The sequence below is a fragment of the Diplotaxodon limnothrissa genome, linkage group LG20, assembly GCF_057381915.1.
Source record: "Diplotaxodon limnothrissa isolate DT_005_m linkage group LG20, D_limnothrissa_male_GT1.1, whole genome shotgun sequence".
Taxonomy (NCBI): domain Eukaryota; kingdom Metazoa; phylum Chordata; class Actinopteri; order Cichliformes; family Cichlidae; genus Diplotaxodon; species Diplotaxodon limnothrissa.
The window spans coordinates 30,774,337-30,799,573 of record NC_140615.1 but is presented as its reverse complement, the minus strand read 5'-3'; the positions used below and the strand labels follow the sequence as shown (position 1 = coordinate 30,799,573).

The 25,237-nt window shown below is 40.1% G+C and overlaps 1 protein-coding gene across 1 annotated transcript; it reads right to left on the bottom strand.

Moving 5' to 3' along the window:
- Nucleotides 1–1,860: 1,860 nt before the first annotated feature.
- On the bottom strand, nt 1,861–25,029 carry ccdc22 (CCC complex scaffolding subunit CCDC22). Its single transcript, XM_085344074.1, has 16 exons — nt 24,590–25,029; nt 24,175–24,352; nt 21,344–21,476; nt 13,413–13,519; nt 13,045–13,129; nt 12,682–12,851; nt 12,080–12,295; nt 10,992–11,162; nt 8,723–8,842; nt 8,528–8,644; nt 8,349–8,450; nt 7,874–7,981; nt 4,114–4,209; nt 3,760–3,819; nt 3,594–3,668; nt 1,861–2,458 (listed from the first exon to the last, which is right to left on the bottom strand). The coding sequence occupies exons 1-16, from the start codon at nt 24,637–24,639 to the stop codon at nt 2,345–2,347; spliced, it is 1,902 nt and encodes a 633-aa protein (XP_085200200.1). The 5' UTR covers nt 24,640–25,029; the 3' UTR covers nt 1,861–2,344.
- Nucleotides 25,030–25,237: the final 208 nt, after the last annotated feature.

Genomic DNA, 25,237 nt, shown 5'->3' with positions numbered 1-25,237 from the left:
GTGGATCTCCAACTTCCTAACTGGCAGACCACAGGCAGTAAGGATGGGCGGACATGTCTCAGCCTCCACCACTCTCAGCACTGGAGCCCCCCAGGGGTGTGTTCTGAGCCCCCTGCTGTACTCTTTGTACACATATGACTGTGTGGCCACTACCAGCTCCACCACCATCATCAAGTTTGCTGACGACACCGTCGTGGTGGGCCTGATCTCTGATAACAACGAGACGGCCTACCTGAAGGAGATTAGGAATCTGGAGAACTGGTGCCAGAGGAACAACCTCCTTCTAAACGTCAGTAAGACAAAGGAGCTGATAGTGGACTTCAGCACTAAGCAGGAGAGGAACTACCAGACCCCCGTCATCAACGAGTGCCCAGTGGAGAGAGTGGACAGCTTCAAATACCTCGGAGTTCACATCACGCAGGACCTGTCATGGTCCTGTCACATCAACACCGTGGTGAAAAAGGCCCGACAGCGTCTCTACCACCTCAGACGCTTGAGAGACTTCCAACTGCCCTCCAAGGTGCTCAGGAACTTTTACTCGTGCACCATAGAGAGCATCCTGGCGGGAAACATCTTAACCTGGTTCGGGAACAGCACCATGCAGGACAGACGAGCTCTACAGAGGGTTGTGCGGTCAGCTGAGCGCACCATCCGCTCCGAGCTCCCTGACCTGCACTCAATCTACAGCAGGCGGTGCTGGACCAAGGCCAGGAAGATCGTGAAGGACCTCAGCCATCCCAACAACAGACTGTTCTCTCTGTTGAGGTCAGGAAAGCGATTCCGCTCCCTGAAGACCAACACAGAGAGACTGAGGAGGAGCTTCTTCCCGCAGGCGATACGGTCTCTCAATCACACCACCACACAGTACTGACCCACACATATGGTTCTTACACACACACTGGACTTTCTGGACATTGTTTTTGCACAACACTGGTCACTATATTCTTCATTTCCAGTTAATACTTGTACAGCTGCTGTTATTGTGTATATATTTATTTAGATTTAGATTTCTTCATACATTCTTATATAGTTCTATATTGTGTATTGTGTATTTTGTTGTACAGTTATTTTATTTTCAACTTTAATTTATATATTTTATCTTATTCTTCCCAGTTAAATTTACCCTTCATTCTAATTTGTGTTGTACAGTTATTTCATTTTTAACCTTAATTTATATTTTATTCCTTCCTAGTTAAATTTACCCTTTTTAATTTTGCATATTTATTTCCTATCTTATTCATAGCCTTTCCTTTTTTTGTTTTCTTTAGGTCACGAGTAGTTGTCCAAGCATTTCACTACATATCGTACTGTGTATGACTGTGTACGTGACAAATAAAATTTGAATTTGAATTTGAATTTTTAAGGTCCTGTTGCTCACCTACAAGGCTTTAAAATAGTTTTGCACTTTCATATCTCTCTGCCTTTTTGCACCCCTATATTCCATCCTGTGCGCTCTGGTCTCAGGATATTGGCCTTCTAAGGGTTCCTAAAGCGAGAAGAAAAACCATTTTCTTCTCGTGCCCCATCTTTGGGGCAGGCATGCTCTGTGGGGGGGTTTCAAAGCTAAGTTAAAGACCCACATGTTCACCCTATCCTATGTGTCTTAATTGTATGCCTAAAGTTTTTACTGGTTCTTATTGCTATTCCCTTTTGTTTTATCTTTTTTTTAAAGTGTAGTTTTCTTTTCGTGTTGTTTTATTTATCTTCAAATAGCTGTTCAGCACTATGTTTGAAAGCATATATATCATTAAGAATCTCTGCTTTGGGGTATTATTGGATCATTGCTACTTGTTTAAAAAAATAAATAAATAAAAATCACAGTATCTTCAAGCATGTAAGGCATCTTTATTTAGGCTGGTACCATATATACAACAATTTGCTGATGGACGACAGATTAACTACATTCAAATGCCATTCGCTCAACTTAAGCTCACATGAAATCATGACAACTTATAGACTGAAGGTCTGAAAATGGAAAAGTTACTTGTGTTTTAAAATGTCAAAGGAAAACATTAAATTTCAATCACAACATCTTATGATGTCTCATGTATCGTTATAAATGACAGCACCTGCTGCTGCCCAGTGTCGTGTTTCAGTTGAATGCATAACAATCATCCCCCAGGCACACCAAGTACAAATTCAACATTTTCCATCTACTGACCTATTTGTCCATCCATGGCATGCATTTCAATTACAGAGTTCCTGTGGTCCAAAACACACTTTGTCTTTTTCAAAGAAAAGCGGGTCTCCACATTAATGGACAAACATCTAAGTGTGACAGCTGAAGTGCTGTTTCAGTCCCATTCATGTTTTCACTTTAGCCTCATAAAGCAGAGCTGTACTTTCATCCTTCTCTCACTTTGGCAGCGAGTGAAGCGTTCTCCTGTCGAATCGCTTTGTAGTCTTCCAGAATCCTCTCCAGGTTAGCCACAGTTTTGTTTCCGTTTTCTGTCTCAATCTAACAGAGAATAACACAAAATGACCAAAAGACCAAAGATTTTTTTAAAAGACATGTTGCCTGTGGTGACTAAAGACAAACATGGATAAAAAATATAATTACTGTGTGCCTACTATGGACCTGCTACAGGTATAATGTAGCTTAGCAAATACAACAACAAACAAAAAGACCTCAGCAATCTGTGACTGTTGCTGGTCAACTAATAGCCCTCAAATTTCAAGTCTAATACTTTTTCCTTGTTGGTTTGTTTTCATAAATACAGTATTGAATAAAACTCTCAGCTAAGACTAAATATTTAAACTAAAGAGAAAAATCTGTAAACCTCTTTGACAGCATTGTCTGTGGGGATTGGTGGGTAGAGGTTTGAGGCAATAACCCACAGGAAGAACATCCTCGGGGAAAAGGGTGACCTGAGCAGGAGATTTCTAAGTTTATAAAGGAGAGACAGCTACTTTGGGTCCAAATCAAGAGCAGGTTTTAACCTTGAGGAGGGCAGAGCGGATCCACAAGCACGGAAACAAGAAAGAGAAAGGAGCGGATGAGGTTCTTTCAGGACACTTTTTAATACGTGTAAAAGTCTACTGGAGGAGAAAAATAACAGAAAGCTGCCACCCAGCAGGACCTTGAAGAGCACACCAAGACTCAATTATGTGACCCTGAGAACACCCCACTTCGCACAAGCATGTGCCTCGTCTCACTGAGCCAGTCTTCAGGTTTGATACTGCGCCTCCCAAATGGTCTGAAATTAATCTTGTGGTAAATAAAGCTGCCTTGGCACCAGGACCAAATGGCATGCCTCATAAGGTGTACAAGAACTGTCCCATGGTGCTGAAGCTCCTCTGGAAACTGATGAGAATAGCCTGGAAGTCCCAAGCCATCCCCTCAGAGTACAGCCAAGCAGTCGCCACCTTTACACTTCAAGAGGCCACAACCAGCTGGCATCAGCTTGGAAAAGGCATTGCAATGGGTTGCTCAACCTCACCTATCCTTTCTACCACGGCCTTCAACATCCTGCTCATCGGGTCACAGTTAACTACATCCCGCAGCTCTTTCCAGGCTGGACAACTTTGACTTTTGATTCTATTCCAATGTAACACAGCAATCAACACTGCAGCAGTCGAACTATAAATCCTACCTGCTCCTCGAGATCTCGAATCTCTCTCAGGATTGTACCGGTGTCTTCAATGGTTTGGATTAGCTGATTACAGTTCTACAGAAGAATCAAAGATGATGAAAGCATTTGTTGTTGATAGTCATCAAGGGTATAGTAATATATGATACACAGACAAACAGTGACATACTTCATGCAAGGCTGCCAGGTACTTGTAGGATTTGCGGACGGTTTCGTCTTTTTTGGCATCCTACACAAATCATACATGACAAATATTTATTGACAAAATAAACACAGGAGCAACTGATTTCTCTGGAAAAAAAGAAAACAATCAAGTCAGGGAATGACAAGATTAAAGAGCATCTATCCCATCGCTGGGAAGAACTCAAACCTCTTTTTACTAAACATTTGTTCAATGAAGAAAAAAAATTTGCTGAGAAATGGTAAAATGCTAAAAAGAAATCATCCTCATAATTATGCATAACATTTCTGAACAATGAGACAGAAGAGTTCCAATCCTGTGAAAATAAAAATTCTCTACTACCTTAAAGACCAGCTCATCAGTCACAGCAAATGTCCTGTCTAGTTTTCCAGTCAGATTATTGATCTCTTTCTGGAGCTCCTTAGTGTCTGATAAAATCTGAAAGGAAAGTGAACAGTGTTAAATCTGAATTTTTAAGGTGCAAGATTTTCAAATCACCAGGATTTGAACTTGTCTGAGATTTTAGCAGATGCACACATGGTGCGAATGTGAAAGTCCTACATGACTTCCCTTCTTGAGATCTTGCATTCAGAAGATTTTCAGAAAACTTGACCTCGACTGAAATTCAAACGTATGAGATTTTTAGTAGATGCACATATGGTCTGTCTAAGGAGCTTGGAAAGAAAAGAGTCTGGACTTCTTTAAGTTTCTTGAAGATGTTTCACCTCTCATCCGAGAAGCTTCTTCAGTTCTAAGAGCAACTGGTGGAGAGTCTCAGATTTTTAAGCCCTATGGGAGTGTCCTTACTGATCCTCTGCCTAGTCACACGAGCCAGGGTGTATACCCACACCCGTTTTTAAACCTTGGCTCGTGTGTGATTGCTCTTTCTACCAACTGCTCTTAGAAATGAAGAAGTTTCTCGGATAAGAGGTGAAACGTCTTCAAGAAACTTAAAGTCCAGACGCTTCTCTTTCCAAACTCCTTAGACTGCGATGACCTGGATGACTGAAAACCTTCACTCTAGGATTTTGGTACACGTTTCAAAATTTCTGCGTCGCCTCGTTCTAGAGTTATCGCATTCACAAACTTGAGTGTTCACGCCACCTGCCAGCCTGTACACCAGACCTCATCAACCTTTTATGGCTGAGGGGTAAAAACAGAGAGAAAACCCAAACAATCAAAAGACCTCATGAGGACACGGTGACTCCTACAAACCGGGCTCAGAGAGAAGCAAACATTTGCCATTACTTGTTGTGGGTGAGGGGAAAAGAAGAGAGCAGAGGACAAAAAGTACACTATGGAAGCAAGACAGAATTTAACTACAAAAAGTTGTATTTCCTGCGAAAATGCAGTGTGAATGTCTTGTAGTAGAAACTGCTAAAAACAGCAGAGGAAGCAGAACTTTCTGCTGAAAAGAGTTGTAAAAGCTGAACTGCTTGCTAAAGATGGCTGTATTTGAAAGGGTACAGTGAAGAGTGTCGAGAAAGCTGAGTGTATGCAAGCAGGCTAACATGTGTGGCAATCGCCACAGGTAGGATTCAAACCTTCGCCACGGCGGCTGCTCATACTACTGAGCCAAACCAGTTCTGATGCCAACCAAAGATATAATGAAAAAATCAATTTGCACTGATAAGAGCAGAAGAAACAAAAATTGTGCTGAAAAGAGGTGAACTTTTGAACTTTGTGCTGAAAACAGCAGAAGAAACAGAAAATTGTGTTGAAAATAGTGAAAAAGCTCAACTTTCTGCTGGAAAGAGTTGAAAAACTGAATATTCTGCTGAAGAGGGGTGAAGAAGCTGAAATTTGTGTTGAAAAGAGTTTAAAAAAAAGTTGAACTGTTTACTGAATTTTTTTTTTTTTGTCCTAAGCGGGATTTGAACCCGGGCCTCCCGCTCTGAGAACGGCTGCTCATCTTACTGAGCTAAAACAAGGCTCAGCTCAGCGAGCTAAGCTGGTGATCACACTGATAATGTGGTCCCATTCAGTAAAATGGGCCAAAAGAATGGCATAAAAAGCTTAATATCTCAAAAAGTATAAAAGTTATGAGTACCAAAAGATATAGCTGGCATTAGCAGAAAGAGCAGAACAGTTGAAAATTTGAATGGTGAAAATCGGCTGAAAACTGAAGAAGTAGTTAACCAGCAAAGGTCGGAGCAACTAGAACTAGAAAAAGTTGCATTTCCTGCGAAAATGCAGTGTGAATGCCTTGTACTGGAATATAAGAGTACACTAAGCAGTGTCAATAAAGCAGAGTACATGCAAGCAGGGAAGATGTGCAGCAAATGTCACATGTAGGATTTGAACCTGCGCCACTAGATCTCACAGCGGCTGCTCTTCCTATTGAGCCAAACCAGCTCTGATCTCAAACAAAGATATGATGAGAGAAAAAAATGTTCACTGTGCAGAAGAAGCTAAATGGTGCTGAAAAGAGGTGAAAATGCTGAAGGTTCAGCAAACAAAAAAAGATAAGGAACCTGAAAATTGCGCTGAAAAGAGGTGAAAAAGCTGAAAATTGTGCTGAAAAGAGCAGAAGAGGCTAAAAATTGTGCCGAAAAGAGGTGAAAAAGCTGAAAATTGTGCTGAAAAGAGCAGAAGAGGCTAAAAGTTGTGCCAAAAAGAGGTGAAAAAGCTGAAAATTGTACTCAAAAGAGGTGAATCAGCAGAATTCTTTTGCTGAAAAGAGGTTAAGAAGTAGAACTTTGCGCTGAAAACAGGTGAATTAGCAGAATTTCTGCTGAAAAGAGGTAAAGAAGCTGAAGTTTGTGCTAAAAACAGCTGAAGAAGCTGGAATTTGTGCTAAAAAGTAGTGAAAAACTGAAAATTCTGCTAAAAAGAGGTGAAAAAGCTGAAATTTGCATGGAAAAGAGTTAAAACTGTTGAAATGTTAACTGAAGAAAATGTTGCCATAAGCGGGATTCGAACCCGGCCCGCCTGCTCTGAGAGCGGCTGCTCATCTCACTGAGCTAAAACATGGCTCAGCTCGGCGAGCTAAGCTGGTGATCACACTGATAATGTGGTCCCATTCAGCAAAATGGCATAAAAAGCTTAATATCTCAAAAAGTATAAAAGGTATGAGCGCCAAAAGATATAGCACGCTTCAGCGGAAAGAGCTGAACAGTTTAAAGTTTGAATGGTGAAAATCAGCTGAAAACTAAGGGAGTAGTTAACCAGCAAAGGTCTGAGCAACTAGAATAGTAAGGTAGAAGAATAAAGTATAAAGAGAAACAGGAACTCAATAGTGTGAATGCCTGTGAAGCATTCACACAATAAGGTAGAAGAACAAAGTTTAAAGAGAAACAGGATCTCAATAGTGTGAATGCCTTGAGGCATTCACACTATTATAACTAGATGAGTGAAGAAGAAATGGTGAGTGAGCCTGCAGCAGCCCAGGCGTACTGCTTCAGGGTTACCTGATCCAGCCCTAACAAGTACTCTGCTAGGGTGATAAGATATGGGGTGATATCTGAGGACATTAAGTTAAGATCGGGCCTGTTTATTCAAGATCTTGTATTATAGGGTGGCTGTAGCTCAGGTGGCAGAGCAGGTCAGCCACTAATCAGAAGGTCGGTGGTTCGATCCCAGGCTGCCTCCTGGCTGCATGCCAAATATCCTTGGGCAAGATACTAACCCCATGTTTGCCTACTGGTGGTGGTCAGAGGGCCCGGTGGCGCCAGTGTCCGGCAGCCTCGCCTCTGTCAGTGCGCCCCAGGGCAGCTGTGGCTACAATGTAGCTTGCCATCGTGAATGTGTGTGAATGTGTGTGTGAATGGGTGAATGACTGAATGTAGTGTGAAGCGCTTTGGGGTCCTTAGGGACTAGAAAAGCGCTATACAAATGCAGGCCATTTACCATTTGTATTATGTGCAAAGGACTTTAAATCCTAGATATCCCAGGGAGCCAATAAACAGAAGCTGGGAGAAATACACTATATTGCCAAAATTATTCACGCACCATCCAAATAATCGAATTCATGCAGCTCAATAATTTCTATGGCCACAGGTGTATAAAAATCAGGAACCTAGGTATGCAGACTGCTGGTCTGGTCATAGGACATGTAAAAATCACTAATTAAGATTCCTTCAGTTCTTGGTTTTAAACATACCTTTGTAATTTCCTCCTTCTGTTTCTTGATGTTGCTGACAATCTCTAGAATTCTCTGAGTGTACGCTGAGCGAGACGCATCTTGAGGAAGATTTTCTAACTCTGTTACCTACGTTAGAAGCAAACGGGGACAAAAGACCAGCACATTTATTACATTCAGCAGCCAAAACACATATTTTGCAAACTAATCCTTCCAACTACTTGCCATAACCATTATAAACCTTATATTACGAAACAAGCTTCAAAGAATGAATGACCTAATTTGATGTATTGGAGATGCACTACTTTAGAAAAGGGATCTGTGGAGCAAATTTCCTTGCCTTTTCTCATGACATTTTTTTCAGGCTTAGAAAATACAATTTTCACGTTATTTAAAGGTATATCAACCACTCAACGTTACAAATTAAAATCATTTTTAATGTTTTTAAATTTGTCTATGTCAACCCCAATAAAAATGTAATTAGTATCTTCAATACCAGCTGTTTGTATGCATCTTCCTTCTTCTTGGCCTCCTCTGTAGAAACACGGATCTTTTCATGCAAAGACTTGATTTCGGACAGCTTCTTGGATGATTCCACCTGCGGAAAATACACAAAAATGATCAAACTGTACATTTATTGTTAAAGAAAAGCAAAAGGCCTGTTACACGACATACATCTTTGCTGCTGCAGATGTCTTTGAGTCTGCGATATTCATCAACGAGTGGAGCACGGTGTTTCTCCCACTGAGATGCCAGGTTCACGACTCGCTTGGCACTGGCCTCTACCAGAGCCTGCAGAGAGGAAGGCACATATATATAGTGGATCTGTGAGACCTGCTTGGCTGGGTGACATCAAGCATCAGCTCCTACCTGAAGTTTCAGCAGGTTATTATCTGCATCTGGCAGAAGATCAATTGTTTTCTTCTTCACTTGGATTTTCTCTTCTTTTTCAGAGTTTCTCAGTTCTCTCTGTTTCAGCTCATCCAACACCTGCACCACACCACAAATAAATAAAAATGATATTATTATATGCATCTACAGGTTATTCTGTTACATCATTAGCCACGTCGCCGTGCATATTTGTGAATCTTGAATCAGGAAACAATCATTTGTGCTCATTTTGCTCTTTTCAGAGATTGTGACAATTCATATCCTCCACAGGTTCTTACATTTCTGTCAGCACCTTTCAGTATACTGTCACTTCTGTCTGTGAGATGAACAGACTAACAGTGTCAGGAGTAAAGAAAAGGAAGCAGAACAAGAAGTGGTAACGAAGAATTTACCACTCCTACGCATGTTGCAACCCATAACTCTCACCATGTTATGGATTACAGACCTCAAACCGCCAAGACAGATCTGTTTAACTCCCCTGACCTCTAGACTGGTGTAGACTTCCCATTGAGATGTTGCTGGGAACAAAGGAAATATGAAATATCCTATTTAGCCTTCTGCTACTGCAACCTGACTCCAGATAAGCAAAAGATTATAGAGAGAACGACAGATGGATTTTGTCATCCTTGTTGATCTTCGTCTTACTTTATAAATCTAGAGCAAACCTGGGCATTGTACGGCCACATTCAGCCCTTTGGTTATGTCTGACTGAACCAGTTGAGATCAATGGGAAGTATAGCTCATGCAGTTTGTCCAGCTTTTCAGCCACCAAACACTCTGATGCATGTTACATCTCATAATGACTCAAATTGTAATCCTTAAATACAGGAATCATCTCTCTACAAGCTTTACATCTGACGTCGTGTTAAAAAAAACCCTCTACACTCTCTCTCTCTCTTTAATGTAAGATGACATCATTTGGCCCTTGCAACTCGCAGGACTCATCAACGTCTGTTCCAACAGTGAGGGTTTTGTTCTTGGAGGTAACTGAATGTTTGGATATGCTCGAGCTGAAACAAGACAAACTGGGAAGTGTCATATTTTTCAAATTCTTCATTCCATACTTAGTGTTGAGTTGAACAAAAGTCCACTGCCATAACATTTTGGTGATTGTTAAGTTACGTACAGGCGACTTGCCATATGAAACAAATGCAAATGGAGAATGTGAAGTTGCTTTTACATGCACAGTGCCAGAGCAGTGCTCTCTGCCTGCCCATCTGTATAGCATTACTTGCTGGGTGTTGCAACATCCATCAATTAACGAATTCACGTTACGTTTTGATTTTGCATTTTATATAAGAACATTAGCAGTGGAGGTAAATAACTGTTCTACGCTTTCATGTTCAGAAATATAAATCAGCAACAATCACAGAGTGCAAGCGTCACTTCCCGTCTTCTGTCTTGCTCGTTCAGTGTGGACAAGCTCTATTTTAATTGCTGCAATCAAATACGTATGTTTTATAGAAAGGCTCAACGTTATGATTCTATTATAATTATAATATAAAATGTAAATATGATTATATAATTACAGAATCCTTGAACAAATTTAAAAGGTCTAAGCATATAGTGTAGCAAGCCTGCAAATGAATGTACGTCCATGCTGCTCCCCCTGGTGGATACACAAGACATTACCGTCGACGTTCCTAGATGCTGCTTAGGGGCATTTAGCCCTCGTGATTACATCACCCACGTCACCAGCTTTTAAAGCCTACTGAAGATAACGTGAGAAAAACACTTCTTTTATTCCAAAATGCTGGGACAGCACTGAGGTACATGAAAAACAACTTAGAATAAAGTAAAAAACAAAAACAAAAATAAATTAAAACGCTTAAATGTCTAAGTGGGCATTACATAATTCAAAATAAAGGGTGACAAACGAGCTCTTTGGAGCAACTCTTTAAAAATCACTTACAAGTTTTGCCTTCTGTCCCTCGTTCCTCTAATTGAAACCTTTCACCAAATGTTTTCTATCATTAGTAGCAATACTTAAGTGAAAAAATGAAGTAAGATATGAAAGACACATTTGTAACATGAACAATTCAATCAACTTAGTCAATAATGACTTCTCCATTTCAGATAAGTAGGAAAAACAGCTATACACTCCAGTTTCCTCTCAGGAGAAAGAGACTAGAGTAAATGACATCTTTGCAGTGTATTCAGTTCTTATTTATGAATGAAAACGGGAGAAAGAGAAAAAAGTAACTATTGACTGCCACCAGTCCATCAGGTTCATCTTAGGTGAGCTTACCTGAGCGCTGGTAACACTCATGTGCTTCATGTCTGCTGCTAGATGGTCAACCTCACTGCAAAGCTGCTGGAATTGCTGCTGAAGGTAAGCCAACTCCTCCTGCTGACCCAGCTGTACATCCCCCTCTGACTGATGATTAGTCGGGATGGTTTTTGCTACTGGAGGCAATTCCTGTAGAACACACACACACACACACACACACACACACACACACACACGCTTTAAGGGGGAAGTAGGTTACACCCTGGACAGGTTGCCCATGCTAACACAGAGACAAACAACTACTGACAGCTATGGGCAATTTAAAATCTCCAGTTAATTAACAACTACTAATTAACAAAAACATGTAGTTGGTGCATGTCTTTAGAAAAAACTAGGGTACCTGGAGGCACGGGGAGAACATGTAAACTCTACAGAGCAAAGGCCAAGTCTATTTGTTGTAACAATGCGTACTTTCACAGAACAAACTTTGCATTAAAATTTCCTGTTTGAATCTGTAAACATACGGAGTCACAGACAGGATCCATCAGGAAGTTGCTCAACTCAGGAGCTATTAGAACTACAGTGAAAATCTTTCTTGTTATAAGAAACAAAAGCAATTCTAAAGAGTTTTCAGGCACTTAGTTTGCAGCATTACTGAAATAAAACTTCATTTCAATTTACTGAGCCCAAAGTAATGACGTGTAAAGGTAAGTTTATTGTTATCTGTATCTAATTTAGTAGTGGAAAGAGAGGCTGTGTGGTAGAAGTAAACCACACAATCATTCAACTTTTAAGTTTCTTTTTTCAGTGAAATTTCTTACACAGGCTGAAGGATGTGATGTAGGCTTTGTGAGACCTGAGAGATACATTCAGGACCAAACTTACAGATTCAAAGACAGGATGTGTTAAATGCCCCACAAAAAAAGAATTCAAACTGTCAAGCAGGTTGTTTTAGGTTTGCTGAGGTGGTCAAACTTCAATCAGAATGCATTCATTTGTTGGACAAAGTGTAAATTAGGCTGAAAAAAATGTTTTCACTGGTTAAGAGTTTTGTGAGGATCAAACTGTATGTATGCAGTTGTTTTAAACAATGCTGAGGTCTCTACCTGTGTGAAGTTGAACTTCTGTGTGTGGGTGAAGTGTGTGCCCTTGGTCAGGATGTGGCCGGGTTGAATGGAGCCTTTGAAGGCCTGCAGGAGCTCACACAGGTCAGAGGTGGAGCGAGAAACACCAAAGGCACTATGAGAAGAGGGCAGGGCAGCAGAACGCAGTTGGTCCTCGATCCGTTTATGCAACCGGGTGAATTTCCGTAAGCAATATTCCTGTTACACAACATCCAATAAACATGTTCATACAGAGGTGTACAAGGAGTTAACACTTTCAAATTTGGTGCATTTAGACAGAGCATACTCAACAGGGTATAGTTAATACTATATCGACTCGTGTGATTCAAAAGATTAGAAATCTGTGAAAAACCTTCATAGTTTCATTCAAAAAGACATTACTTACTGACTTACTACAAGCCAATAATGAAACAAAAAGGGCATGAATATTTTTAAATGTTGATACAATATATCCAAGTTAACTTTTTTGATTTAAATTACAAAATAATGAACTTTTGGACATTTTTTTGTACTGGCATTAGTAACATTAGGTTAATAGGAAGCAAATAACTCTAAGATTCAAATAGGACTGTGTGAATATTTGCCTGTGGAGTAAAGCGGGACAACAATCCCTGATTGTTCCACTCGTTGTCCCACTCCTGAGCAGCACTTATTTCAGCTGTGTGCTGCTCCAGTATGGACGCCACCACAGAAGCTTGACTGGAAATCTGGGCGGTGACAGGGGAGAGAACGTCCCGCTGGTAGTCCTTCACTTCTGCAAACACAGCACACCTTACATTTCACTCACACTTTCTCTTTTGTAAAAACTTTTCAGAAGTGATTTCACTGCAAGTGTGATGGCAAACTGAACATTTTCATTATTCATAATTAGTAGGAAAAAACACACTGTGTGTGTGTGTGTGTGTGTGTGTGTGTGTGTGTGTGTGTGTGTACAGTAAGAGGACTACCTTTTGTGTGCCTCTTGCTTGAGCCTTTAGTGCAGTTTGTTAGGCTGAGGGGCTGGACGTGGAAGCTGTGCATGACTCCTTGTCTCTATACATGTGAAAATAGAAGTAAAACATTTTATAAACAAAACTGATCTTTACCTGGCTGTCTGTTAACTCAGGAAACATAGCTATGTTTAGCTCCACTTTATTATTATTTATAAGAATATTATAAATTATTTCATAGTTTATACGTTGTACTGATGCCATGAAGACACAAAAAATGTAATTCAAAAGTCTCACTCACTGCCAGTCATAATTATACACATACATTCAAAAACAAAATTAAAACTATAGCATATAACAACGAGCAGAATGGGGCATTAGTTAACCTGTGTTTCACAGTTTAGTGGTAGTCTGCATTTTGGAGGCAGCCAAGGTACAGCAAGATGGGCTTTGATCGCAGCAGCTATGGTTCTCTCCAGTACCACTGATTTCCCTAAAGGAAGACAAAAACCAAAGCTTTGGGTGACTTAAATGCATCGTCCTTGATGAAAAGTGCCCCGGTCATGTCCACATCATGATCACATCACTTTTTTTAAACAATCCACAGCAGAAAAATGTGTCGTCTTCTACAGCTGTGGTTCCCAAAGTGTGAGCCAGGGCCCTTGTTGGGCCACAAAGTTACTACAGGTGGGTCGCAGAAATTCACTTTAAAATTACTCACTAGTACGTACAGTTATGTATCTATACAAACTAACTGGCATAAAAAAGTGAAATAAAACTGGTAATAGGAGGTAGGTAGTTTATGATTTTACTCGTGTTGAATTTTGCCCCGATCCACCTGCCAATCTCCCCTCTCTTCTCACATGAACAAGACAAGTTTACAAGATTAAACACAGTTCTCCACTTAACCTGTCCCCATCCAAGAGTGGGAGGGGCACCCTTTAGGGGCACCCTAAGAGTGTTATTTTAGGTTCTAATTCTCATTACTGCCACTTCCCACTCGACTACGGACCACTCCAGTACGAGCTGGAGGGGACCACCTGATGAAGCCAGCACTTCCACATTATCTGCAAAAAGCAGAGATTCTGAGTGGAAGTCTTCTCCCACTTGGCTACGCCTAAAAATTCTGTCCATAAAATTTATTATAAACAAATCCCTGGCAGAGTGCAACACCCACTGAGAACAACTCCAACTTATGGCTGACAATGCAGACCAAGCTCTGTACCAGGACCAAATGGTCTGTAACAACATGCCAAATACCCCTCAGAGGGTATCTCAGGGGGATTTGGTCCCAGGTTCACAAAACAGGTAGACTGGTTAGATAAACTCTAAAACACATCCTCGAATATCGTCAAGAGAATAAATAGCTGGTCTAGCACTCCAGGACCAGAATGTTCCTTCTAGATCTGGAGTTCAACTGACTGGACAAACTTCCACTCTCACTCCAGGACTCAGCTGCCACCAGTTACCCACAGTTGGCACCTTGGCTCACTCAATAATTAGCCGTCAGACATTATACAGGCCACAGATCCACCTGCAAGCGTTGTTGCTGGTTATCTTTCCTGCTCCTGGTCCTGCTTTAATTTTGTGTGTGTTAAACCAAGTAGAGATATTATCTTTGACACTGAAGCCCGAGGTCTGTCCTGAGTAAAGGGGGCGTGTCCAAATAAAGCCCGTGTCAAGGCCCGAATCATTCTTCAGAATATTATATGATCAAAGATAAACAAGGTCCTGATTCTCTGAAATGACATGACTGCCTTGTTAAGTGATACAAGCTTTTGAAAAGACGCTGACATTGTTTTTTTTGTGTGAACTGGACCTGAGGTTATTCTGAGGATTATTATGAGCTTGCAAGGAGATCGTAAGCACACTATAAATCCACCGAAAAAGATCAGCAGTCAGGGAGCATTTGGACATGATATCTCCAATAACAACTTAAATCAATCTCAGAGAGGATGGTTAGAGGTGTAATATAAAAAATGTAACAGTATACAGGAACAGATGTTTCAGCTTTGTCCAGCCACTAGCAGGATTTCTGGATGTCAGCCACTTCTACCTGCCGCTTGTCGTGCAGGGACCTGTCCTTCCATCATGGCTCCTCTTCTCTCTCTGGTGTCTGCTACCTGAGGTATTCACTAAGCACAAGGTCATTTGTGACCTTTCTGAACCTTTAATGAATACGTTATTGTCCCATCACATAGATCTGCAAACGCCTATTAAACCAGATATGTACGGTGGCCCCTGGAGACAAAGCACGTACAAACTCCAAAACACATGCAAATTCCAAAAAACAACGGAAGTGCTCCAGGACGCTAGGGGCAGTGTTGAGCTTTTGTTACCTAGTAACATGTCTGTGAAGGTTCTCAGTCATCCAGGTCATCGTAGTCAAAGTTACCTAGTAACAACCTACTACACAAGCCAGGAAGTACCAATGACCGGATTTGGGGTCTGCAGCCTTGAAGGCCGCATTTTAAGGTCACACATGTGTCCACTGTACCATCTGGGAACTCTTCTTGATTCGTAATAACACAAACACTAAATCCTCCTTCTTTTGTGCTGTTTTGTAGCAGTGTATACACCCGAGACTGTCACCTGTCTGTCTGTCCTGCACTCTCTCTCTCTTTTTCTTTCTCTCTGATTGTGGAATAAAAGTATGAACATGTATTTATAAGTTACACTTGTGTTTGAATCCTGCAGCTTATCACACATTTGATTTCCATGTGTGACAACTGCAAGTGTCCAGAGTGAGGACAGACTGAGGGACCCACTGCTGCACATCATCTGTGAGGCTTTGCACCCCTGATGATCCACCAGGACAAACTCAACAGTGTGTGAGGAAGAGGAGGAGGAAGAGCCAGCTGACAGATGGAGAGAATAGACAGACTGTTCCCTGTTTGTGAAGGACTGCTAGAAAAGTTTGAAATAACTAATTGTCTGTCCTGAATCAGTCTTATTAGGTAATGTTCAAATAATTATATCATTCCAGTGTTTTCAGTGTGGGAGAAAGTACTCAGGGCCTTCAAGTTACACACTATGAAAGGCAGCAACAAGTGTAATATTCAGAAACCTAAAGTATGTATCAGCAGCAGAATGGACCTAAAAATAAATGTTTGTTTCAGTTCTATAAAGCTTTGAGTATTTGGGATTAGTAGCACTGCTGTGTTTGTTGCATCATATTGCTGTAATTGTTTATATGCTTTATATATTCTGAGGTAAGGTGATCTATAGTGTTACATCATATTCTGTAAGGATGTTATGTGTTTGTATACTTTCTGCCCAGTTTGACCCATTTAGCAGAAGCCAGCCTGTTTAAGGCTCTGATATCTATTCTGTATGACTTAAAGCAGTTATGACATGGTATGATTTTCTCACCCAATAAAGGAATATTTAATATATCAGTCTACTCTTCATTTTATCAGAAACAGTTATTACAGCCCGTACATTTTCTTTTTATAAATATATGTAAGCAATGAGCCAAATTTAGTAATGCCAACATACTGAAGGAACAACATTTGTCTCTTATATATGATACACCTATATACACACTGTCAAAGATACTTGTCTTTGAGTGAAGATTTAAGGTGATAAGACATATAAATAACTGCAACTTGAATCTGTACTGAAGCTCAGTATTTGGCACTAGGGCTGCTCGATTATGGCAAAAATGATAATCACGATTATTTTCACTGAAATTGAGATCACGATTATTTGACGATATTTATTTAACCCTTTAAGATCTACCATAGAACCAAGTCCGCCAGAGCTTATAATATTTTTTTTACATGCTGTAGTGCCATTTGTGGGAGCATTTCAAGTTGCTATACATCAATACAACTGTTATAGCCCATATTTTAAAAATGTGTATGTATTAAGTCCATAGTAACTACATTAATTGCAAAAAAGTGCAATAAACTACAAAAAAATTGAAAATCGTTTTTGTTTTTTTTACATATATTTCTACTTGGAGAAATTTAAGAGGCTTATCCCTCAAAACTTTAAATACAAAAAAGTTGCAAAAAATAGTTTACAACAACAGGAAATTTATTTTGAGTGTCTTCATAGTTTTATTTTTGGAGATACAGCAATTTTTATATACTGCAGGAAAAACAAAAAAACAATCCTATGATGCAAATTTGCAAAGAATGTGCATGTGCATCAAAATAAACTATTTCCAGCAGTGCAATTCGAGTTCTAAGGCCTACAAGTAAAAAACTACATTTTCCGCGAAAATGACGTCACTTGCGATAGTTCGCGTTGACGTCTTTTTCAATGTGGGAAGTGTTAAGAACAGCTGATCGGATCGGCAAAGCGTGTTTCTGGAATATTATGTTTTTGTTCCTGCAAGCGCTTTTTATGCAATTTTTGCAAAGCTATATGTGGAAGGAAACCGTGACCTAGGACAAGCTGATGGCATAAGATGTAAGTACAACTCCTCTGGTTTCATATGGAAAAAAATTTATTGTGCTAGCTTAGCGGTTCAGGTTCTACAGGGATTTAAAAATAGTTATACAAAACGAGCATGCTGCTCTGACCGGCTTTAAAGGGTTAACAATAACAATGTATTGAATAATTACTTTAAAAAATAATATAAAATAGTGTGCAAATACTGATAACAGTGCAAATGTTTGCAATAAAAGAAATAAATGAAAAATGTAAACTTTGCAGTGTTGCTCTGTGGTGCAGCTACGACACCATAGCAAAGTTTACACACTGTGTCTACTTGATCCACGTCTGACTCCGCGAACCCATAATGTTTCCACACCACTGAAGTTTTTTGTTTTTTTTACCTCTCTTTTCAACCAACGGCAGTCCACTCCTCTCCAAATAACTTCTGCTTAGCTTTCCGAGCTTCCCTCGGGTCCTCTTAATTGTTGTGACGCGTGTTCGAAATGCAGAGCAGTGCGCTTGATTTGCCACACGGAGCAGCGCGAGAGTAAAGCATGAGGGAGGGGCTAATAATCGGCTCAGTCATTTTTAATGATCGTTGAAAGCCCAGATCGTAATCGTGATTAAAATTCGATTAATTGAGCAGCCCTATTTGGCACAGAGTTCATGTTCACTGCTGTAATAGCTAATAATGATTAATATAATAACTATAATATTGGCCATATTATATTTACATTACCAAAGTGATATGACTTTAGTCTCATGAACAACATCAGCTAATTCTTATTTACTAACTAATCTTAAATGACTGTTCAGTACAGAAATGAAGCCCAAAAATCATGTTTTACTGTCCTGTGGTCTCAGCCTCAGATACTTATCAAATCACACAAAGCTCTTGTAGAAACAAACAAACAAATGAACAAAATATGTTCTCCTTCATTTCTGTCAAACCAAGTTGTATGACACGTTTCTAGCGGTTAGTATCATGGTTGCTAGGCAACCTGGGAAGCGCGACGGAGACTAGACCGTCCCATACAGACAAACTTGCCGTTTATTTTGCAAATCGAGCTCAACACTGCCCCTAGTTGCAAGTGTTTTGGGGTTTGCAAGTGTTTTGGGGTTTGCAAGTGTTTTGGGGTTTGCAAGTGTTTTGGGGTTTGTACGTGCTTTGTCTCTAGGGGCCACCGTAGATATGTCCCTGTGTCTATATTAACCAATTGTTGTTAAAAGAGGAGAGCATGCTACACAGGGGTAAACATGGCCCCGTCCTAGCTTTTGATACATGCTACTGTCATCAATTTCAAATTGATCCAATATTCAAAATAAGAAAATGTAGCATTTCACAAATGAATCATTGAATTCCAGGATGCCGCCTGCACAAATAAATATTCCACAGTCAACTGTTTGTGGTATTTTAATAAAGTGGAAGCGATTAGGAATGACAGCAATCCCACCACAACGTAATAATGCTAGTAATAATCACAAAGGCTCAGGCAACCCCCCTCGCCCCCAAGATTTCAGACAGAGGAGCTAAAACAAGAACCACTGGACAGAAAAACAACGTTTCAAAGATGACAACAGGTGATGCACTCCACCGCCATGACCTGCATGCATGCTCCATCATGCAATACTCCACTGCTGAAGAAAGAGCACGTTGAAGCACATTCAAAGTTTAGACATTTAAACAAGCCTGTGAAATACTGGGAGCATATTCCCTGTTGATGGGACCAAAATAGAACTCTTTGGATGTCATAATATACCATAAAGTCTGGAGGTCAAACGACACTGCATATGACCCCAAAATGCCATACTAACAGTGATATTTGGAGGTGGGAACATCATGAGGGCTGTTTTTCAGCTACAGGATTTCACATAACTAAAGGAATGATGAATGGAAAAATGTACCAAGACGTTCTTGATAAAAATCTGCTGCCATCTACCAGGATGATGGAAATGAAACGAGGTGAACGTTTCAGTAAGATAATGATCCCAAACACAGCCGAGGAAAACTCGGCTAATAGAATGGCCCAGACAATCATCTCATCTGAATCTACTGAAAATTTTAAGAACTAAAGCTCAGAGTTCATAGAAGACTGGGCCAAAATCACACCTGAGCAATGCTGCAACTAGCCTCTCCAATCAGGAGGCATCTTGAAGCTATCAGCACCAACAAATGCTACTTTATGATGTATTCAATAAGTTTCAGTAAATTCAGTCCCTGTGTTATTTCTCATTATTACAGAACTTAATTGTTGGACATCTAAGGTTTGATTTCCTTGCATGTGGTGATTGGATGGGTTGTTACCAACATCTGGTGAGAATTCCATGTCAAAGTCACCTTTAGAAATATACTTAGAAACTTGGCGACAGGGCAGAGCAACCAACCCTAAATGGTCTTTCTGCATAACCGTTATTCAAAGACCTCTTCTCGCTTCAGGGCATATCTCAGCCTTCTTAGGCTAGCTAGCTTAGCATTCCACAGAGTGTTAACTATTTAGCTATTTCCTGTCACTGGAAATAGCTACCTTTGCTCATGTCTCCCGAACCCAAAACTTCCCTATAGATCGGGCGTCATACCACTTACCCTCCAGTAAGGCGGTCCTATCTGCACCTGTATATACATATATATGTAAATGATTTTTTTTTTTAAAACCAAGATATGTTTGATCTCAAGAACAACCATTTTTTGTTTGTTTGGCTTTTTTCACACATATTTGTTCTTCATTACGGGTGGGAATTGATAAGAATTTGGCGATTCTGAGTCCATTATCAATATCATTTATCAATAACTTATCAATTAACAAATCAAAGATGTAAAACCAGAACAAAGACACTTCAAAGTAGGTGATTCTACTGTAGAAACACGACCAGGTAGAAACACAGGCTGCAATCTGTCTGCTCATCAAAAGCTGAAGTTGTGTTGCCACTATTTTTCTCCTCTGACACACAGACTGAAATCAGCTGACTGTAAGAACCAATAAGTGGGATTGATATGCAGGCATATTAACAATTACAAGGAATTGGACTACTGGGAATCTATTTTTGTAGAGAACCAGCTCTCAATTTCCATCCCTAGTCCTCACAGGATCGCCACTACAAACGTGGTTTATAGATATAACAGCAAGGAAAATACTGGTGGCAGCCAGCAGTACCCCTCAGCCTTCTAGAAGATGCACCTATGGTATCAATTTGAAACTCCTCCGTTACTTAGTTCTCGAGTTATCGCATCCACAAGATTTTCATAAAACGTGACCTCTGAACCCTGACCTTGAGGTGGAGGTCACTGAGCTTCATACTTGTCAAAGTTGTATGTTCTAGCTATTAGTAGACAAAACTACGGCATCAATTTGAAACTCCTACATCGCTTTAATCTCAAGTTATCACAAACTGGGTTGTTTATGTCAGCCACCTGTCTGCCTGCCCGGCAGGATGACAACATTCAACAACTTGGCAGAATTGGCAAATCACTTCTGTTGTGGCTTCCAGCGAAATGTAGAATTAATTTGAAAATGTTATTAATAAGATATAAAGCCTTTTATGGCCTTGCCCCTGTTCATATAGCCTGTAGTGCCAAGACCTTATTCTATCAGTTCTCTTTTTAGCCATTTGATCAGGGCCTCGTGCTTTTCAGGCAGTTAACACAACAACAGCCTTTGTCTGTCCATCAGGTTGCCTGGGTCAGTGGGTTGTTTTAATGTCTGCTGAATGTCAGAGACATTTTCTACTCGAGTGTCTCAAAAAGATTTGCACTGACAGAAAAAAAATTCACAAAATAAGACCTTTGAATTTACCTGTAGCTGTATCTCATAATACTCTAATTACATCTAACATTAGAGGCTAAAGTAAAACAACAATTACTAGACAATATAGTCTATATCTCCAATATTATATGAAACTATGTGTATGCCAGAGATAAACTGTGTCAGTGCACCTGTCGGCTGGTCTGAAGTCTCAGCACTTTCTCTGGGCAGCTTCTCCACCAGAAACATGAGCAGGGAGCGGATCTCTGGTTCACTGCTGTACAGAAAAGTCTGGTATCCTAGCTCTCCTTTGTATCCAATGTCCTGAAAAATAAGAATTTACTTTGAGACAACAGAAAGCTAATTTTGTACTTTTCTAATAATACGCAATTTTGCTCTTATATCTTCGGTGAACATTATTTGCTTCATCACTCACTGAATTTCTCAGTTGTCATTAACAATTTAGAAATTTCACCTGATGAGAAAGATAAGCCAAAACTCCAGTACAGGCTATAACTTGTTAAGCTGTGCAATAAATCATTTGAAGCCTATATTAAATTTAAAATAGTACAAAGACAATACTGGCAGCAGCCAGCAGTACCCCTCAGCCTCCGAGTAGATTCACCTGTGGTATACTTTTAAAATCTTATGTCACCTCATACTCAAGTTATCGCACTCACAAGATTTTCAGAAACTTTAACCTCTGACCTTGTCCTTGAGGTCGAGGTCACTCAAATTCAAATTCATCTGAGATTTTTAGTAGATACACTGATGTTATCAATTTCAACTCAGACGGCACCTGATTCTCAAGTTATTGCATTGACAAACTTGGATAACCACGTCGCTCATCTGCCCAACAGGGTCACGAGTCGACAATACCCATAAACATCAGTGTTTTACAGCTGAGGTGAAAAACATCTTCTTTCATCTTTTATTTGGTAAATATTTACATCGCATGTCCTTCCTGATGGAACACTTCCAAGGATTCACGTCTTCATTCATAATGTGTTAACTACCACAGGAGACACTGAGGTACAAGCAACAAGGGAATTAAATTTGTGTAACGCTCAGCCAAAAATAAATAATGCACTCATGACTGGGTGTAAAAAGAGGATCCCAGGAAGGTAGAATCTTTCAAAAGTAAAGACAGAACAGGTTCATCACTCAGAAAGAAATAATTTCACAATTTAAGAAAAATATTTATTGATACAAATTTTAGTAATGAGAAGAATGAAAAATAGAAATATCTGTATACAACAGACAATGCTGACAAAACCAAACTCAGTGGGTTCAAGTGAGAAAAGATCATGTAACTTGGAAACTGTAAAATTAATCATTTATTTTATTAAGGATCCATTCATGAAAGGAAGGTCAAATTCAACCATGCAAGAAAAACCCCGAAAAGATCCACACAGTAACTAATTCTAATTCTTCAAGGACAATCCTTTATGAAAGGGGGAGAGAAAGCTCCATCCCACTGCAAAGGATCATCTGACCATTCATAAAAACATCAACAAAATAAGCATTTTCATTGTTATTCCTTTTTCATTTCCTGTCATAACTGCCTGATATATTTATATATATATTAAAAAAAAAAAAAACAGCCTGTTAAACTCACAGCTGAACATCATACAGCTGGATTATGGAGTCGTTGCTCCATAAAGAGCACAGACCGCCGTATAAGCTCTATAATAATGATCAATATTAACTAAGTGTGCTCAAGCATTATCAGTGTTCATCAGTACTGTCCATTGAAGTACTGCAGTCCTTAGGATTCATTCTATATCCTATGAGGCAAAGTGGGCCAAAATTTGCAAGGTGATCTACAAACAATGTGCTGTAGTTTACATACAAAGATGCAGGCAGTTCACTTCAGTAAAAACCAACATTCTCCCAGGAGCAGCGTGAAAAATCTAGAGGGAGTGTGAGGGAGCCGCTGCAGGCCTGCTAACCAAAATAATTCAGTGTAAGCTCAGACTTCACACAAATGTTTTTCTCTGAAAACAGTGCGTCAGCTCAGATAAAGGAAAATCAATATGCTTCTGATAGAAATCATTCCGCACTGAGCACAGGGTTCAGAGGATTAGGATTCAGGTGTGGTGCAAGATTTATCTAAAGGAGGAGATTTTCCCTACAAACCTGACATCTATGTGGAACAGCTGGATTGTACAATATAAAGAAGAACCCAAAACTGTATTTACCGTCAGATCACTTATTGTGCCACATTTTGTTGTTACAGATTCAGCAGAGAGAAGCCGCTCAGTGTGTGCACAGTGCCAAGAAAAAGCTCATTTCAGTTCATTTCTGCAGTGTTTCATGAAAACTGCGGCATTAAATTGCAGTAAGTGGGGCTCACCTCTCAGCATGAGAAATGAGCGAAGAGTTTTAGGACAGAGCCAAGGTTATGGCACTGCGCTCACAGCTTAGAGCTGATCACATTCTCGTTCTGATAACATCTCCCATCCTAAAAATAAACTAGCTCTGTAATTGGAGCCAGACTGGACACACTGGGGGAAGTGGTGGAAAGATGCACACTAACGATGTTAGAAGTCATCTTGAATAACTTTGATCAATCCCTTACTCACAGCATCTTTACAGAACAAAAAAAAACATCACTACTAGAAGATGACTCTTTCTCTCTTGTAAAACAAAGAGACAGAAAATCATTGGGACCCAGAGCTATCACACTTTTTAATTCTCATACAAACAGCAGATAAGCTATGGCATTAAAACCATCAGGGTCTATCACTGCGTTTTATTTACATTGAACTGTTTTGGAAAAAACTAGGTTGTCAGCTTTTTTCACATTCTTCTTTCCATGGTGAAAAGAGAAACAACGTGTAGGTGGGGTTCCTAATTGTACTTTCTCTACCAGTTAATGATTCCTGTTGCGAAGAACTAGTTGTGCACAAACTCTTTAAGTAGACAACTGCTTACAGTGTTTGTGTCTGAACACTGCCAATTGCCTGACTGGATTCAGCCAGTGACAACAGGGGACAACAGTTCCATTCAGATATCTTACCTGACAGGCCTGTGCCAGGCTCATGCCCACTCTGAAGCGGGCAGACATACCCGGAGGGAGGGAGGTGGCCAGCGTGCTGCTCAGACCAGGATCGATCACCCGAATACATCTGACCACCGCCTCTACTATCAGCTCACTACTGAACTGTTTCACGCTATTAATTTCTTCAGGCACTTCCCTGCGGGACACGAAGACAAAAAAAAAAAAACTCTTAGCTGCTACAAAGCTGGTCGTATCCACACAAGCTTCAAATAACCCACATACAGCATGATCATATGACTGGGGCTGGTTCAACACAGGACTGAGCGGAAAACTTCCCATTAGCCTGTAAACATGTCAGCTCGGTAACTTATGCTTACTTTTAAGATCACAGTGCACTGCTTGGCATTTATGAAACCCTGTTGTTGATACTTACGTCCCAACCTGTTTTAGGGCGTGAATCAGAATTTTATCAACTTCCTCCATGGCCGGAGCTTCTCTGAAAGAAGCTAAACTAGCTAACCAACTGGATAACAGCAAAGCATCCGGTGACAGTGAGGCGAAATATGAACATCGACTTCGCTGGTACTGGTTAAAGCTAAAGTATTAGCATCATTTCCATGCATAAAACACAGTTAAGGTACATTCCATCTTCTGCTAGCTTGAAAATAGAGACCAGTTACTTAGCACGACTGCCACTCCTTATATCGGCAAAACGCATTGTAATTATCCGCTGCGTTGGAGACCATTCGCTACAAAACAGCTTCTTTTGTAATTAGTTTTCTTCATTCCCTGCAAACTGAACCTGACCGGGGATTTCTCTATCAAACTAAATAAATCTGACACTTCTGTGTCTCCTACAGTGTGGAAACGAAGTACCAAGCCAATCGAATAATGTGTGAACGCGGTGTTTCTGGGAGGTTGAGTTTTATTCTAGACTTACTGTCAGCGAGAATGAATGAGAAATGAAAACTCGCCAAAATACAGTTCCCAGAATGCACCATAAAGACAGTCTCATGACTATGATAACGTTTTTTTTTCTTCAACTTTATTTAAAATATATATATCATACATAGCCGTGTCC